The following is a 19,207-nucleotide window of genomic DNA, read 5'->3' on the forward strand; positions in this document are numbered from 1 at the left end:
TTTTACAATTATTGTCTTAAAAAAGCTTATTAACGATGATTTCTGATTAATTGGCACTGTAAATCTTTTTACATTGATAGTACTTAATTATTAAATTCAAAATATGATTACTATCAAATAATAGGAAAATTACGAGTTATAATGAAAAAAAAGTGTATTAATATGTCCACATTGACAAGAATGCAAATTCTATTTTGTTACAAGAACAATAAGTATCTATGCATTGAATAGTATGATTTAATTAAAATAAAATGAAGATTAATAACTTTCGGACCCATTTGGGAACATAGCCTAATTAAGCACTTATAGGATACCTGTTTATTTATAAGCACCTATATACGAGTTGTGTTTATAATAGACGAACAAATAAGGCTGAATTGTTGGGTCATTTTTATAAATTTTCCTAAAGTGTTTATTAAAATAAGTTGAAAGAAAATAGCTTGTAGACATACTTTAAACACTTATTTGGAATAATTTATTTACAACTTTTTCGAACTTATATTATGACATAAGAACATTTGTGTAAGGATTTAAAAGAATTTATGAAAATAACTTTAGATTTCATTTGAGTTATTTTTAATTTATCTTAGTAAGGTTTCTATGATAATTTATAAAAATAGTAAATAATTCATATGAAAATAATTTAATTATAAAAAAGTTGTAGCATCAGCTTTTTGGATATTTATGAATTTGGCTGAACTGAATGCTATTCTTAAACTTTAATCTATATTAGAAAGAAGCGCCAGTGCTTGAGTTCTTGAGTTATGCTTCAGCTTTATATAAAGTAGTAAGTTAGTAACTACTTGCTTGTAGTTTGTGTGCTTGCTATTATAAACTATATTCCTCTATCACTGTCTTTCATCTATTTTAACTGCCTTCTTCTTTTCATATAACTACAATTTATAATATCAAACTGGGTTAAAAGTTAACAAATATCAGTACCCTGGTCATCATACTAGAAGAATTTTGTTTATGAAACATAAGTGCTTAATGAGTACCATATTCAAAGACTTATTTCCAGCTTCCTTAAATCTCTTTGGTGGTGTTTTTGCTCTCAGTATCCTACCATATTCATAGGCTTCAACATCCCACTGAAGTTGAATATCCCTAGTTCTTCAAGTTGAAGATGTGATACATCCATGCTCATTTACCCATCTCACCTCCTTTCCTACTCTCATTTTATTGTTTTTTAACTCTAAAGAACCACCAAACCATTCTGGAAAGCTTCTTTATAAAGAAAAATGACCATATATTATTTTAAAAAAGTTGCTAGAACAACAAGTTCAGACAAGTTTTGAAACTTCTAAATGAGTGATATTCATGTACTTGTTGGATGTTTGTCAATGGCTAGATATGGAAAAAGAAAAGCATAAACTGACAAGATATTAGCATTCATCAGTCAAGACTAAAGATGCATGTAAGCCCCGTTTGGGATTTAACAAACTGACAAGACCAACTTCTATGTTCTTGGCAAATAATTGAGAAATAGTTTTCTTTCCTTTTTTTTGTTTTGTTTTTCATTGATCCTTAAGAAAGTTCCATGAAATTTCCACAAGATTGCTCAGAAGAAAGTATCCAACAATTTTGCTTTAATATGTTGGAATATCAGCAGTTATAGTTTTCAGAAGATGAAACGTGCTTAACACAACTGAAAGTTTAACCGTGCATTTGGCTTGTCCTCTTCAATTTACTTACTTTTGTTTTTCACAGGAAATCAAAGTAGACTCATTGTTTCACCTGGTGAGGCCAAACACAGCCTAACTCGAGAACTCCAGATTGTACCAAAATTGAGTTGCATAGTGACTTATATACGTATTTGTGTGCTTTGGATGTGCAATCACGATGGAGAAAATCTTGTTTTCATTCCTCAAAATCATTTTGTGAAATCATTGGCAGAGACAAATCATAAGTCTTTAATGTTTCTATCGAAATAATGAAAAGTCTCTTTTACATTATGATCTCATCAAGATAGAATATCTGATTAAAAATTACTGTTTCTGATTAAACTAAATGTTGTGATTAAGAGAATCAAATTACTCTTTTCTGACTATACTAAACTAAATGATTAAGAAACATCTTTTTTTACTAAAACATACTTCTTTGAAATGTATGACTTAAATTAATTGGAATTGTTGCATTGATAGAGGGAGAAAAAACATCTTATCTTAATTGGTGTTGGAACCCTTTGACTCCTCAGTTTTTGTGGATTTGTTTGTTTGTCAGGAATTTCTTGAAAGGGTGGAAGAGATTAAATTACAATTGTAAAAAGGTTAGATCACTCTTGAAGTGATTCGTATTTATTAATTCGTTTTGCTGATAAAAAAAATAAATATTTATGTTATGGCAAAATCCAAATAACAAAACCAAAACTAAAACAAACATGTTATGTTGGAAGGTTGGAAGGGCGAAAGAGATTAAATTGCAATTGTATAAATGTTAGATAATCTAAAGTGATTTATATTTATTAATTCGTTTTGCTGAAGAAAAAAAATTAGAAGAAAAAACAGATATTTACGTTATGACAAAATCCAAATAACAAAACTGAAACAAACATTACAATATGAGTGGATTAATCACAACAGAGACAGAAAATATTTGTAATCCCATTTTAGGAATAAAAAATGTACCATGAAGGTTTATTTATTTTCTAGCATTTAACAAATTCTCAAAGTATCCCAAACAGAACTGTATGGAATTTGGTTACTTTTGCACTGTTTTTTTCCTTTTTAAATTAATTTGTGATGGATGTTGGGTATGGAAGAAGGGATTAAAATATAAATGCATGGATTGTCTTTTGTATAAGTTATTTTAATTTATTTTATAAAAGAAGTTTGTCTTCTTTTAATGATATAAATTCGAATCATCATTAAATATTTATATCTAATTTTTATATAAATTATACAGAGAAATTATTGACATATAGGTTACGAAAGACAAATACTACTACATAATATGTTTTTTTTTGGTAAAAACATGTTAAGATTTAGAACTAAATGACTTGCATCACATTGAAATGAAGATTTTACATGAAAAAAAAGCTAATATCTAAGTTATAAAAATAAAATAAAAGAAACCATGATAACATGGATAATGTAAAAATCTCCTATGGTGTTTTTAACTTGCAAATCTTAGTACATAATAAATCTGTTTTTTTATACTAATTTTAAAAACCATATCAAAAGTAATCTTTTATCAATAGTCAATATATAAAAAACTTTTATACTGGTAATGGATGCTTTATAACTTAAGTTTAGAAACATGTTAATACTTAGTAAATTTTATTAATATTTAAAATATAACTATAGCACTTTTCAAGATTGAATATTTTACATAAAAGAACAGTAATATATAAAGTCACTATAAATATTATAATGGAAAATCCAAGATATGATAATTACTTAAATAGTTAAATTTATATTTTTATTGGGATTATTTATTTTTATATACAAATTAAATATACTATTTTTAATTGAATTTAAAAAAATATTTACTTTTTATTAATGCTTGATTAAACTTTTTTAAAGAATAACAAAATTGAAATAAAATTGTGAAGAATCAAAATATAATTTAATATCTATATATTAAAAATATTTAGAAAAAAAGTACGAGAAAGTTATACCTTCGAAGAACTAAAAGAATATAACTTTCTCATATTTTTTCTAATTTTCTAATATATATATATATATATATAAAGTTAATATAAGATGTAGAGACAAGCTTTAATATAATTAGAACTGAATATTTTAATAAAAATTGCACACTGATATAATCTTAATGTAAAATTAATAACATTTTCGTATATTTTTCTTTTTTTATCTTTTTAAATATAATAGTTTATTTCAATTAATAGAGTAAATTTTAACTATTAGGAGTTAATCTGATATTGTTTCAAAAACAATTTCTAAATATGATTTGCATCTTAATATTTATCCATGCAATACAGTCAACATTTAAATACAATCTTCTATCACTTCATTATCCTCAACACTACAAGCTATTAATTTTTAAGAGTGTGTTAAGGAAAAACTTTATTACTAAATATTAATTAATTTAATATTTTGTTAAATATATTAATATAGTGTAATAGAATAAAGAATAAAAATAAATAAATAATAAACATAATAAAATTAATTAATTTAAATTTTATATTTTATTCAGTAATTTATTTAATATAATATTATTTTAAAATATAATACGTTATTTATTAAGATTGTATATAATTTTGTATTATAATTTAAAATTTATTTGAACTCTAATTTATGCTTTAAAATTTACTTTCATATGAATTTATTTCAAAATAAATATTTTGTAATTTTTTGTTAATATATACAAAAATATTATTCTATTATTATATAAATTACATCTATTACAAAGTATCTACACTCTTTTATAATAAAAATAAAAAATAAAATAATTTGACACTAAAATAACGTAAATGCATAATTTGCGAGAAAAGATTACACAAATGAAAAATTTTGACTTCAAAAAATCAACAATTTCATATTTATAAAATGATAACTTTAATTAAGAAAGTTAATTTCAATTTCATTATATTTTTATACAATAAAATCGTTATATATTAAAAGAATGTACATTAAAATTGTCAATTATAAATATAATTTTTTTCGGATTGACAATTTCCATTATTTCCATGCCAAAATATCCTAATTTTATTTTTTCCTTGCTTTCTTCAATTGAACAATCTTACCTTCTACACTTTTTTTTTATTCTTCTTTTCGTCTAAACAAAGTTTAACATATTTTTTTTTTGTGTGTGTAAAAGACTTTTTTTTTTCAAACTTTGTGACAAGTGTATAATTTGATTTCGGAAATGGACAATGTTGTGTTTTCCGAATCTTGGAATGAAATAAGAAATTTAAGAAAATGTGTTTTTATTACACAAAGGTTATTGTTGTCATTAGGAGAAATGAAGGCAGTGAAAAAGACGAAGCCGACCCAATGTATGGATGCGTTTCATTGGTAGTTGGGAGAACATTTTCATCTTCATTTTCACTCACAGTCAAAATAAAAACAAAACAACAGTTAGTGGGGTTGTGTTGCGTTGTGATGCGTGTGTGAACTCTGCGTTTTGACCATCGCTGAAAATGGAACAACACTGCAGAGTGGAGAGAGAAAGAAAGAGAGAGAATAGCTGATTCAGTGATTCTCCCTCTGTGCCTTTGTGTTGCGTGTGCCAGCTGCTCCTGTATCACTTCCGGGGCAGAGGACTCTGTGTCTGTGAAACAGAGAGAGAGAGAAAAAAAAAAAGCTCACTCAACTTCTCTTTGCTTCTCTCGGATCCCTTTGACCCTCCATTGCCATTCATTTTCTCTTGCACCCTTTTGCTTTTTTTCTTCCTCTCAGAATGACACACATGCACCTTATCACAGATCTCTTCTTCTGGTATCTCTCTACCCTGCCGATTACCTTTATTGGATCCACTACTCTATTGGTTTCTGTAGAATAGCTTTGATTCATGGAATGAGGTGTTTCTTTTTTCTTTCTCTATTTTAAAAAACCCATTTGATGAAATTAGTTAATTTGGTCTCCAATTTTTCTCAGAATTTTTTATACTATGTCAGATTTTATGGAATTTTAATATATTTTTTAATTCAAAGATTTTGTGACTTGAACAGAGTTGATGGAGTGGAGCAGTAAGGGTGATCAAAATTGGTATCATCAAATTTTGTGCCTTGATTATACCATTCCTGTGAATTGAAGGCTTTGTGTTGAGGTTTTGTTTGAGTTATAGGGTGTGTTGTATGGACATTGTGTAAAGAGAGTAAAACTATAGAGTCACAAGCAATTGGACATAATATGGGTGGTATTTGCTCGAGGTCATGGAAAGGTACTGTTGATGGGGTAGCTGTGGATAATGCACTTAGTGGAAGCTCGAGGTATGCTAATGGTCATGGTAATAGTGAACCTGGAATGGCTTATCAGTCTATTGGACCTCCCAGAAGTGTAGATAGCAATTCAAATGTGCTTCCTGATGATGATGACTTGGATAAACTTCAACGAGAGTCATTTTCGTTTACTGGATTGGAAAATGTTTCGTATGGGTCAATGGCAGATGATATCAATGATGGGATTCCTCGCCTGTCCAGGGCTTTATCACATAAATCCAAGTCCAAGCAAGCTGCTGTTAAGTTGAGTTACCTTTCTCCTGTTTGATCTTTTTATTCTTGTAGGTTGGATTAGCTTATTTTGTATTTGTGCTTGTAATCAATATGCTGCAAAGATGCCTCTGGCTGAAAAGCTGTTTTTTTTTGTGTCAATATGAAGGAAAGCCAAGAAGTTTTATAATAGAAAAAGTAATTTCATTAGAGAGAAAAGAGGGGAGGTACGGTCGGGGGGACAAGATACTTCAGAGAAAGAAAACAAATTGTCTTCAGATTAGAAAAGAAAACTCTCTTGAGAAAACCATGTGTAGCACTTGGGTGAAGCCATGAACAAAATCTTAAAGCATATTTAGCTAAAATGAGATACCCTTAAAAATGTACGTACTTCACATAAAAGTCTCCCAAAAGCTTAAGCTATTCTGTGGAAACTCAGGCATTGTTTTTAGCATCGCCAACACAGCAATTCACATTTTTTTAGAATAGAGGCATCAAGCATCAAACCTGTGAGCTCTTGTCCATAGAGGCTTTGATACAATATCAAGATTATTTCTTCAAAAAGCTTAAGCTATTAGGTCAAAGCTCCTGATAATATACACTGATGAAATTCACTAAAGAGCTGCCAAATTTGCATACAGTGACAACATATTGATTTTTGAGCAGTCTGCATCTCCAATTTCTGCCACATAAAGCAGTTCCATACTGGCAATTCCTCTAAAACAATGACCTTATAGTTTTTAATCCAACTTACATGGGGAAACTTTTCCAGTGATCCCAAGTCATCTATACCATTGTTATTAAAATTGTGATTTACCTCATAGGATCTTATGATCTGCCAATCGAACATGCCTTGGCTAGCTGAATTGTTGTTGGGATTTCCAAGGAGTAAGATTGGAGCTGGATTGCGATCTTCAATCTGCAATTGTGGGATTGTTGGTCCCCAGCAAGGCAAAGCAAGTAAAAAAGACTGGCTTGTGTTTGTTTGACCAGGTTCCAAAATCCCTAAAATCTCTTCTCATTTACGAAATCCTTCCCTACCCATTTGCAACCTTCTTTGTTCCGTATCCATTTGCAAATCTCTTTATCCTAACACCACTGGACCTCTCCTTTATACATAATGGTCACCATGCTATATTGCCACTGCTGCCCTGGGGTATGGCCTTTTATGTCTTTGATTGCATGACTGATTCTGCATCTTGTTGTATCATCATGGGAACTGAAGGTCACTCTTAGTATTTACCTCTTCTCTCAATCTCACTCTAGTCTATCTTCTCTCCTAGTCTCATGCTCAATCTCTGTCATTTAATTTTTCTCTCATCTCTCTTCTCTGGTGACTTATTATGATTTTGATTTTTCAACTAAAGTTTGTTTTAATATTGTGACATATTATGTAAGTATAATTTTTCATTTTAGGTTTTAACGCCTTCTTGATTGTAATACCCATAAAGTCTGTTCAACATTGGTCATTTTGAGGGGACTGCTCTTGAGAATAATGATCTCCTATTTGAGACAAAGGATGCCAAGGATTCCATCATCATTATATTGTTTTGAATTTGGATAACCTATCAAACATCTGTGTTATGATATCGACCAAAATTTATTCAAGTTTATTAAAGAGTGTGGTATTGTTGATGAATTCATAGGATTACAAAATGAACAACCATGCTGAATACCTGTATAATCCGTCCATATTTGAATTATCTTAATTTTGTAATAATATATTTTGTTGTGCAGATCCCTCCAGATTTTTCATATTATATTATGCAGAGAATTTTGGAGTTTTATTTATTTATTTTCAGATTCTATTGGTACAAATACCAAAGATATAAATACTATACTAAAATTAACTCCCCAGTTTCTCCCCTGTTGTTGTGTGTCTAAAGAGTGGCAAAATTTTGGGGTGGATTTCCTTGTTACTAAAAACGATTTTGGCAATTACAGAGAGGTTGGGCCAGGTTGCACTCCTCAACCTATAGTGATGATGAGACTGCTGCTGGGCAATGGTAGCGAATTCCTTATTTTTCTGTAATTTTTCATGAAGTTTAGCATGTATTTACATAAAACAATCCATAAAATATTCTAATATTTTCAAAACTATTCTAATTTTAATTATTAATGTGAGATGTCTTATTATTTTTTGTATTTAATTCTCTAAATTGGTTCAATGAATCTTCTTCGCTTGAAGATTTTAAGGGAATACTCTTCTCTTTTGTATTTTGTATTGAGCTGTATCTGTTAGGAGTTTTGACTAACTCCTCTACTGAGTCCTGATAGTATATATAGGCCTGTAAATTAGAGACTCTGTCACTTTGGTATTCATTTAACATTAATACAAATTCTCTGTTATCTTTCTCTGGAAATCTGATTAAGATTCATCACTAGCTAAGGCCAAGGCTAAGGTCGATACAACAAAATTAGTATATCAAAGCAAAGGTAAAACCGAATTACATTTGAACCTACAGTGAGTATTGAAGATACTTATGAAATGATTTCATGCATTCTCATTGCAGAAAAGATCAGTACAAGGTGCTGTATAGAAAACTGGACCTAACAAGAAAAAGAATAACAAGGATGTGTGCCAAGTGTCCTAACAAACAAGGGAGAGAATGAGAGGGTTGTGTGACATGTGTCCCACTACATATAATGCATAAGAAATCTATGAAAAGGAGAAAATAATAACAAATTGCAACTGCAATATTCCCCCTCATGCTGGACTGTGGATGTGCAAGAGTCCCAGCTTGGCAACACATTGTGAGGTTTTTAGGAAGGAGAGCTTTAGTGAATATGTCAGCCAATTGATTGGAAGGTGCAACAGAAAGGCCCTTCCTTTTTTCCTTGCTAATTGATATTGTGTGGTTAGATGTCTAGGTAATTGCTGGTCGTTGTCATAAAAGGGCTGGAGTTTCTACTAAAAGATATATGTGAGTTTACAGAGAAGTGCTTACATATGTGTTGCTTTTAATTATATTAATTATACTTCTTTTTTCTAATGAGCTAATACCTCACATGATGCCAAACATTGGTCTCAAAGAAGAACTTGTTCTTTATCTCATGGATTAGATTAGATCTATATTCTTTACCATTTCCTTTCTCTCCCCCTTCCCCATTTTCAGGTCTTTAAGGCCTCCCATATATGCAAACAAGGGATTAGATTGGCTTTTTGTCTTATCTTTTGCAGGTATCAGAAGTGAGTTCACTTTTAGGCAGGGCTGGTACAGCTGGGCTTGGCAAGGCAGTAGAAGTTTTGGACACACTAGGTAGTAGTATGACAAATTTGAATCTCAGTAGTGGTTTTACATCAGGTGTGTCAACAAAAGGAAATAAAATTTCAATTTTGGCCTTCGAAGTTGCGAACACAATTGTTAAGGGTGCCAATCTGATGCAATCTCTTTCAAAAGAGAACATCAGACATTTAAAAGAGGTAGTTCTACCATCTGAAGGAGTGAAAAATTTGATATCCAGAGATATGGATGAACTCCTTAGAATCGCTGCAGCAGACAAGAGGTAGATTATAATGGATATTTTCATGATCAACTTAGTAGAACTCTTACTTCTTTGAAGCTTATTTTCTTCAGCTACTACTGCTCTTAAAGTTTTCACTTTCTTATACTTTTTTGACAGAGAAGAATTGAAAATATTTTCTGGAGAAGTTGTGCGTTTTGGAAATCGTTGTAAAGATCCTCAGTGGCACAATCTGGATCGCTATTTTGAGAAGTAATTGTAGTTGAATTGATTTAATCTTACATTTCTTAAGAACAAATATAGCTGAATGGATTTAGTCTTTATTTATATATTTTCTTGTAACATCTAACATTGTGTTAGTTATGGTTTTCTTTGTCCTTGTTGATGTTTAGGTTAGGTTCAGAGCTTACACCACAAAAACAATTGAAAGAGGAGGCAGAAATGGTGATGCAACAACTAATGACCTTTGTTCAATATACAGCTGTGAGTAATCCTGTTAAAAGGAACAGTGCATATGCCTGTCATCTTCTTCAGTTTTGTATGCTGAACTCATAACACTTTATATCTTCTTCGTTAAAGTGTGTATTTGAGTATTATATAATACTAAGGAATGTGTTCAACATACAGTTTGCACAAAACTAACGGGAAACTGTGTTTTGGGGTCTCTTTGAGTAAATTTTCTATTAACACTTTTAGGAGAAGAAAACAAGAAAAAAAATGAAATAAACTTCTCCATAAACTTAAATTAACTTATGCTAGAGTTTGAAAACAGATTTTGGAGAAACTATTATATAATAGCTTGTAGAGAAATTTATTTCATTTTTCATTTTATTTTTTCTCTTAAAAGTGCGTATGAAGAAGTTTATTCAAACAAACCTCTGTTGAAGTTTGAAATTCTTTGATCACCCTCATTCCCTTGACCAGAATATCACTAAAAGCAAAACTACAATCATATGAAGAAAATAAAGCTGTCTCAATTGCTTGGTAATTGCATGATATTAGTTGGATTCAGTTCTGTTTTATGCTGCAGCCATGTTGTGTAAAGGTAGCTTGTTTAAGAGATTCAATGTCACCCTCCATCTTTAATTAGATATAAAATTTCATTTTGAGAGATTGATAATTTACTGTCTAGTATATTTCCACTTTATAGCTGAAACTTTAATCTTAGATATCTATGATATTGTACTTATGATAAGAAAGAATGTGTATAAACAGATTATACATTTACACATTGAGATTGAGAGATAATTAGATGGACCTCTTTCCTGTGCTTTCTGGGTTTTACAGTCTGAATTTAACAGATTGTTTCTCAACGAAATTGCCACTTTTTTTCACATGTCATGTTATGCATATTAGGAAAACTATGAACAATTTTTCAACACTTGTATGATTTAAGTTAAGCTTGATTTCCAAATTTATATCCATTATTTCAATTCGCAAATATTGTTGTTTTATTATGAAAAAAGAAGTTTGATATAAAATAGTAATCATGAATCAGATCTGGACAATTAAGTTATATAGTGGTTTAGTAGTTTGAGATAAATATTTGCCTGGTTATATTTTAGTCAATTGTTTAAGGTTCTTTTGTAGAAATCAAGAAACACAATAATTTTCTAGATCTTAATAAAATAGTTATGAATTTTTTTATTTCACATTACAATAAAAGCTTATGATTAAAGATTAGGTGAAGAGTAAGGTTATAATTGACACAAGAGTAATTAATGTTTCTTGAAATTTCAAACTTCCAGATAAATTGAAACAAAAATCTGACACTTAAAAAGAACAGGGCCGGTACTATCTTATCTTTTATATCAGTAAAAAATGTTTGCATTGCCTTATAGGTAGCTTAGTTTTGGGATTACGAATAAGTTTTTATATTAGACTTTTCTGATAAGAAATTGTCCTTACAAACTATACTTTGACAATTTTACATACCTCTAGCTACACATATGTGGCATTTATCAGCTTTTTATTTTAATTTTCAACTTTGAACTCAACAAACACAAACAACATCTGTGCTTCTAATTGGATATCGATTTTTCATTTGTGGGTAAATAGCTTGTCAATTTAATATTTTTGAATTACTTGCATTCGTTTTATATATATAGTATTATGCATGTGAGACATCAGAGTCAATAATGACAGAATGCAACCTTCTTGAAGATAATTTTTATTATATTCTTTTGAGAAGGAAAGAAATTCACAAGACCAAGAGAAAAATTATGAAGGGAGGGTTGGGTTCATCAACTAAAGAACAAAACAGAAAACAATGAAGCAAAGACCAAATAATAATAACTTGGAGAGCACAGAAGAGTCCAAAGTTTCTTCTATTTTTAATTGAAAAATGAGTCATGATCTGATTCCAAATCATCTCCTCCCTTTACTTTGTGAAATAAGAGCAAAATTAGACATTCGAAAGGAAAGTTGATTCTTATTTCTTTAAGCTGCATAGCTGATTTTGTTAAGACTTGACATAATTAGTTAGACCTTTTTCTTTGAGTGCAGGAATTATATCATGAATTGCATGCCTTAGATAGATTTGATCAAGATTATCAGCGCAAGCTTCAAGAAGAGGACAATTCAAATGCCACACAAAGAGGTACATGTTAGGCTGGATTTACTTATCCATTGTCATTAAATCCTCTTTAGATATGAGGAAAAAATAATATTATTTCTGATAATTGAAAACTGTACAATGAGAGTTACGATGTGTACAGATTTGATAATAAATGCTATCCTAGAACCATGGGCGGCAACTGATTACTTCAGGTACAAATAAGGAAATCCTAGTTACATACAGTGAGGAAGCAACTGTAATTAAATCTGAAAAAAAATAAACAAAGGAAATAATGAAGAATAACATATGAGCTACAACAAATTCCATGTTCTTGTATTGTGCATTTGAAAAGTTATTTGTTTGAGTCAATGTCTTATTTATAGTAGTTTTCACCAAAATATATGTTGTTCCATCCTCTAATGGCATTTTTTGCCTGTATTCAAACTGCCTTAACCAATTTTCTCCATTTCTTTCTCAATAGGTGTCAGCCAATGTCTCCTCATGTACAATATTACAATTATTTTGTATTTGTCTTTGTGTGGCTACAGATTCATCCATACTAACATACTCATTTCTTCGGCCTCACCTTTTTCTCTTGATATCCCTTTAAAACCTAACATTCAGTACCATATAGTAGCAATATGATAAAGCTTTCTTTTTAGTTTGGTTGGTACTTTGTTGTCACAAATAACCCTTGATACCTTTCTCCATCTTAACTACTGAGCTTGTATCTTGTGTGTGACATCTTAGTTCATTTTCCTATCATTATCTTAGTTAGTTAAACTTAAAAAACTGTAACATGAAATTTACCTCCTAGTCATATTCCTTTTGTTAAAACTATGTTGGTCTTTGTTATCACACTGACATTCATATTTTTAAGTGATCAATGATTATAAACTGTGTAGGAGACAGCCTTGCAATTTTAAGAGCAGAACTGAAGAGTCAAAAGAAGCATGTAAGAAATCTGAAGAAAAAATCATTATGGTCTAAGATTTTGGAAGAGGTAAACAGTGTTATTTCTATAATTTTTTTGGATGAATGCAATTATTGTAATAGAAGTTGATCTTAAATATAGGATTTTTTTGTTTGTTTAGTTTTGTAGTATTGATGATTTGGCATCTGAAAAGTGCTTTCTCTGAAATCCTTGAATTATTTTTACTGTATTTTGTTGTTGTTTCAGTTACATTCATTTCCCCTGTGTTTTTCCCTTCTTTTTGCCTAAAATTTACTTTTCGAATTCTTTCCGCCTCCTTTCAGCGTCCTTTTTCTTGAGCATCTTTCTTATCATACAAGTATAAGATCTGATTGTTGTATTTATTTACAGGTGATGGAAAAACTTGTAGACATCGTCCATTTTCTATACTTAGAGATCCATGAAGCATTTGGTAGTTCTGGTACGCTCTCAAGAATTCCTAGTATTTTTAAGTTAGGGTGGACATGACATATCTAGTTATTTCCCATGTATTTGTCAAACTTGCTGGAGTTTGTTTATAGAAATAATATTTGATTTATTGATGAAAGAAACTCTTTGCTACATGATTGACCTATAGTCTGGATATGGTATTCAACAAGGGCAATAGGGCCATTCATTGATATAGTTATAGTTGCAAAGCTTATGTACTTTCAATGGTTTGATATGAAGTTGTGTGCATAAATTTGATGAAATAATAATTTGTTTCTCATAATTTATTATTAACTTATCCTATGTTTTTAGTGAATGAATTTTCTGTCTGTTCACCTTGTCCTGACCTATTTTGTTCTTTAATCCCACTCAATTTAGTTGCTCCTCCTTTCATTTTACTGATAAAATGTAGACCATCCTTTGCCATTGTTAAAATATCAGGTAAATAAAACATTTCTGTTATACCTCTTCCTCCTTGCAGATACTGATAAGCAAGGGAAAGATTCTCAAAGCAACCATAAGAATTTGGGATCTGCAGGTCTTGCTTTGCATTATGCGAACATTATCACTCAAATTGACACTCTTGTGAGTTTAGGATTCTACTTAAATTACATAATCTCTAATATTTGTTGTGGTCTTGGAAGTTCAATTATCTTTCTTTGTCTTTGTTTGCTCTAAAATATTGTTGTTAATAACAAAAATTGGAGAGGAGAAAGAAAAGAAGGGAATTTACACAAGTCACAAACAAGCATAATAGTGTGTTAAAAAAAATCACCTCAAACTCAGCTTCCTATTCACGGTAATGTTGGGGATATGGTGTGATAGCATTGTTTCTTTCAACTTGTCTTTTTATACTATTTTCATGAAATGAAACAGTTCTCTTGTCTTCTCTTCTCTCTCTCTTCTATTCATATTTGTCACGACCGTGTGAATGACTGATGATATAATTAGTATTAGACTATTCTCAGCATTGAGCCAGCTGGAGTTTGTTATATACAGTTAGATCTTAATTGACTAGGTTGCAGCTCAAGGTATCTGATTATAGAAGACATTTTACATATTACAAAATTCCTCTTTTCTGAATTCTTTAATGACTTTCTGTCATTTGACCTAATCTGTTATTCTGTTCACTTTATATAAAAAATGTTACCTGAAGGAAGAACACTACCCCTCTAATGCAAACAGGAACTGATCAGTTGGGTACTGAAGGAACATCTTGGGCTTTCCTACCACATTTTAAAATCAGTTTGATTCTATAGCTCTCTGGGTGGTCATTTGTCTAAGTGAAGTTTTTAATAACTAAAAGCAGTTAATAAACTGAGTGATATTTTTTTGTTTCTTTTGAATATTACAAGTTAAGCTTGTCCGTTAGAGGAAAAATTTAAAAGTTGATCAAATTTGATTGGCCACTTCGTTTCTTTTGATATACACACTAAGGAGCAAAGCCTGTCAATCAGGAAATGCAATTATTTTTCATTTCTGTTTTGAGTGTTAGCTACTTCCCTTGAGAAGTAAGATGAACACAGAAGCCCTTTCTTATATTTGCACGAATAAGATCATGATTCACTTAACGAGTAGCCATGCTCCAATAAGCGAGTGACACCTGACATACCAGGAAAAAATATAAAGCTAAAGTAAAATGCTTGAGATTTTCTGGCCAAATCTTGAGGTTCTAGTGTCCATTTATTTGCTGTTTTCTTTTTCACCTCTTCTGTCTGCTGGTCCTTTGTTCATTAAGCTTTGATCCATTCTGAAACTTGCCTTCTGCAGTGACAATGTAGTCAAGTGTATCTTCTTTTTTGGGCTGGCTTAATTTTTTTTTGGGCATTATTTCTGATTACTGTGATTCTGATATTATTAGAATTGATCAAGGTAAAGAACTCACAGCATGGAAAGATTATGGCTGTCTATTTAATCGTTGCATATATTTTATTGAATAAATGGTGCGAAATGTAAAAGGAGAAAGGCTGTGTAGTTTTATATATTATGCTACTCAATTGGTGGTAGAGACACAAATGGTCACAACTGCACTGTTATTTGTTTCTGAAAAAAATGATAGCAAGACTATTAGGAAGGTAGCCCTGAGTTTACATTTTAATTTAAACAGGTGTCTAGATCAAGTTCTGTGCCTCCTAATACAAGGGATGCCTTATATCAGGGGCTTCCGCCTAATGTAAAATCAGCATTGCGCTCAAGGTTACAATCATTTCAGGTTAAAGAAGAGGTGCATATTCCATTTCCATCATACATTTTTAGCTGGGTATCCATGCCATAAATACTTGATTAGTTATTATATGTTTCCCTTGAATTTTTCATTTAGAAAGATTGAATCTAATTGGAATTTTTATCTCACCTTCTTCCAAGTAAGATCATTAATATATTAAGATTGTAAAATGCACTATTTCTCACATATGTATTCCAGTTAATCGATTTGAATATATAAATCCATTCTCCCCCTTTTATTTAAGTTTTATGCATGAAAGCATTTAATTGACTTAAACAAGGGGAAGAACTATAACACTGATTTTTGTTGTATGTGTGACGCAATGTTTACATGTTTTATGTACTTCAAACTTACATGCTTGTCTATACTTTTGAAACTATAAGGACTTGTTTAAATTAATATGTAGTTTTCTTTATGATATTCTCTTAATATATTCCACATAATTTACTCAGCAGAAGATATTTGTCTTTTACAAATTTATAGTTTACATCAGAATTTTCAATTTTCTTGTCTGTACATATTATTTAGAACCCATACTTGACGAGAAAGATTTTATTTTAAATACATTAAATGCTTGTTAATGACTTTACCAGTTCTGTCTTTTAATGATTTTTATTGAACTTCTTTCTGCCGAAGGAGTTGTACAAATAAGCTTATACTACATTCCCAATATTGATTGTGACCAAATTTTTAAATCTATATCTAAAATGAAGGAAACATTCTTGCAGCTTACTGTCCCACAAATCAAAGCTGAAATGGAGAAAATATTGCAGTGGCTTGTCCCTATTGCCGCCAACACAACAAAGTATATTTGCTAATCCCTACTAAGCAATTCCTGGATGTCCTAGTATTGCATTTGGCACAACAAATCTGTTTAAATTTGTTTTCCATTATGGTCAATAAACAGCAATGTTCATCATTCTATTTTGAAGAGCATTTCTGGTTGCTCTTTCTACAGACACCATTTTACATATAGAGTTGCTTTAACCGTGTTACTATTAGGCATTAGCTTTCATAAATTATGTTCTACTATTCAATTACAAGTAACCTCTACATGTTCTGCTCTCAAATTTAACTATCTCTTTTTCACTTTGGATTAATGCAGAGCTCATCATGGCTTTGGATGGGTTGGAGAATGGGCAAATACTGGGTGAGGACAGATCACTAGAGTCTATTCCTTTATGTTTGTTTTGTATGTTCAACCTATTTTTTCTAATGTCAGTTTGTATAGGTCTGAGGTCAACCGTAAACCTGCTGGCCAGACCGATTTGTTGAGAATTGAAACACTACACCATGCTGATAAAGACAAAACAGAAACCTATATACTTGAACTTGTTATCTGGCTTCATCATCTTGTCAGCCAAGTAAGAGTTGGAAATGGTGGAATAAGGTCCCCAGTTAAATCACCAATCCGTTCTCCTACCCACAAGACAGGGCAGTTATTTACACATAAAGCCTGTTCTTCCCCCATGCTAACAGTTGAAGATCAACAAATGCTTCGGGATGTCGGCAAGAGGAAGCTAACACCAGGCATTAGTAAGAGCCAGGAATTTGACACTGCCAAGACCAAGTTGAGCAAACACCATAGGCTAAGCAAGAGTAGTAGTCACTCCCCAATCAGTGAAGGCAAAAATATTGATAAATCTGTTCCTGTCATTGACTTTGATATTGACCGAATGAAGGCCTTGGATGTGATTGATAGGGTGGATAACATTGGAAGTTGATAGTTGTGTGGCATATATTGGCCTTTAAGCCAGAGGGAATGCTTGAATTAAATGAGTATGTTGCCTTCTTGAAGCTAAGTGTTCCCCTATGTTTCTTTTGAGCCATGAGAAATGTTTGTTAATTTCTTTGGCAAGAGTGATATGATGTGAGCCTAGCCTTTTTGATATTGTTGTAGATGATTATGGGACGGGGACAAAGGTGGTCACCGTTTTCATTAGATGTATATGTACAGATTACATGATCATATAATAATTGTTCTTCTTTCAATCTTTTGTGTGTATATATATACACATATACGAAACAACTCAGAATAAACTGACATAAGAATATAGAAAAGGCAATGGGTAACAACCTTGTGTAAAGCAGATGAAGAGAAAGGAGCTTTCTTAGCAAATAAGTGCAATAGAGATTCTCATCTTCATTTGTGGATTTTGATGTTGATGTGTAAGGCATTTAGTGTTATTAAAACTGGCATGTAAGTTGACTTAGTGAGGTACTAAATAATTTCTTTAACCAACGACTTATAAACTGAACCAATTGAATTGTATATAATAGAAAGATCATAAAAAGACTGTTCAATATAATGGTTGACGTTATTAGAATTATTATTGGGGCTTCTTTTTTTTACTAAAAATGGTATAATTGGTTAAGGTATTTACTGAAATGAGTAAATTTTTATATTTTTACAAAAATAAATTAATGGTGCTTGAAAGCACGATTTCAAACGTTCAAGTACTTCTAATAATGACTTTCGTTTTAAATCGTAATATATATATATATATATATATATATATATATATATATATATATATATATATATTTAGTTGAAGTCCGAACACATTATTTGTATAAAAACAATGTTTTTCTGACTTCAGACTTTATTTTATTTTATTTCAAGTCACCACTTTAGGGTTGAGATTTCTTTTATTTTTCAGGTTTATTTATTAATTTTGTTGAAATAATGTCTTGTAGCATGACTTTAGTAGTGTCCGGGTAGAATCGAATTTTCAGGTAATTTTTTTTTGTTTTTTTGAAAATTTTAAAATAAATGTTGTGACTTTAATTTTGAATTAAAATTTGTATTTAATGTAATTAGTGACAAACAAAATAAGATTGTACAAATAAATAAAAATGATCAATACATAAACAATTTTTTTTAATAAAGTGATAATTAATCAATAAACTTATTTTCTTATACTCAATTAATATCATTAATTTAATCAATAAACTTATTTATACAAAAAAATTATAGATACTAATAAATTCAATAGAATTACCAATTCAAAATTAAAATCAATACATTAAATAAATTATTTAATTTTAATTTATTTTAAAATTTTAAGAATACATAACTTAAAAACAAAACATGCATTAAATAAAAAAAAAGCAATTTACAAAATTAAGTAAAAAAATCATAAACATAAAATAAAATTTTAAAAAATCACAACAATCATATTTCCTTAGGCATTAAAACTAACATGAAATACAAACTCAAAAAAAGTTAACGATTATGATTTAAAACAAAAACTTCACACTAAATTCGCGCTCTTAGTCACGACTCAAAAAAAAAAGTCTGAAAATTAAAAATAAAACTCAATCCTAAAATCCTTCTCAACCTCAATCAACACTTTAAAAAAAAAAAATTCTGAAATTTTAGAACCCTAACATTAAAGTGTGATTTAAGTCACGACATCAACAAAATAAAAAAAAATTAAGAAA

The 19,207-nt window shown here is 30.3% G+C and overlaps 1 protein-coding gene across 3 annotated transcripts; it reads left to right on the plus strand.

Annotated features, from left to right (window-relative positions):
* Positions 1–4,934: 4,934 nt before the first annotated feature.
* LOC137827772 (Ikzf5 (DUF668)) lies at positions 4,935–17,755 on the plus strand. 3 transcript variants are annotated; one of them, XM_090304453.1, is made up of 14 exons: positions 4,935–5,402; positions 5,636–6,148; position 7,735; positions 9,297–9,622; positions 9,740–9,832; positions 9,973–10,063; positions 12,086–12,179; positions 13,043–13,140; positions 13,462–13,531; positions 14,021–14,124; positions 15,647–15,763; positions 16,492–16,568; positions 16,869–16,913; positions 16,995–17,755. In XM_090304453.1, exons 2-14 carry the CDS (start codon positions 5,817–5,819, stop codon positions 17,485–17,487), a joined length of 1,941 nt encoding a protein of 646 aa, XP_090160579.1. In that variant the 5' UTR covers positions 4,935–5,402; positions 5,636–5,816; the 3' UTR covers positions 17,488–17,755. The 3 variants fall into 3 exon arrangements, with proteins under 3 accessions (XP_090160579.1, XP_090160578.1, XP_068490188.2); XM_090304452.1 differs by lacking the exons at positions 4,935–5,402; positions 5,636–6,148; position 7,735 and adding an exon at positions 8,060–8,121; XM_068634087.2 differs by lacking the exons at positions 4,935–5,402; positions 5,636–6,148; position 7,735 and having other exon boundaries at positions 9,255–9,622; positions 16,986–17,755.
* The last annotated feature ends 1,452 nt before the right edge of the window (positions 17,756–19,207 follow it).

The sequence above is a fragment of the Phaseolus vulgaris genome, chromosome 7 (genome assembly GCF_051622355.1).
Source record: "Phaseolus vulgaris cultivar YP4 chromosome 7, ASM5162235v1, whole genome shotgun sequence".
Classification (NCBI taxonomy): Eukaryota; Viridiplantae; Streptophyta; class Magnoliopsida; order Fabales; family Fabaceae; genus Phaseolus; species Phaseolus vulgaris.

Coding starts and splice junctions, on each gene's coding strand:
- LOC137827772 (XM_090304453.1), top strand. CDS start 5,817: ATGGGTGGTATTTGCTCGAGGTCATGGAAAGGTACTGTTGATGGGGTA. Junction 10,064..12,085: donor CCTTTGTTCAATATACAGCT/GTGAGTAATCCT, acceptor CTTTGAGTGCAG/GAATTATATCATGAATTGCA. Junction 16,914..16,994: donor GGAGAATGGGCAAATACTGG/GTGAGGACAGAT, acceptor CAGTTTGTATAG/GTCTGAGGTCAACCGTAAAC.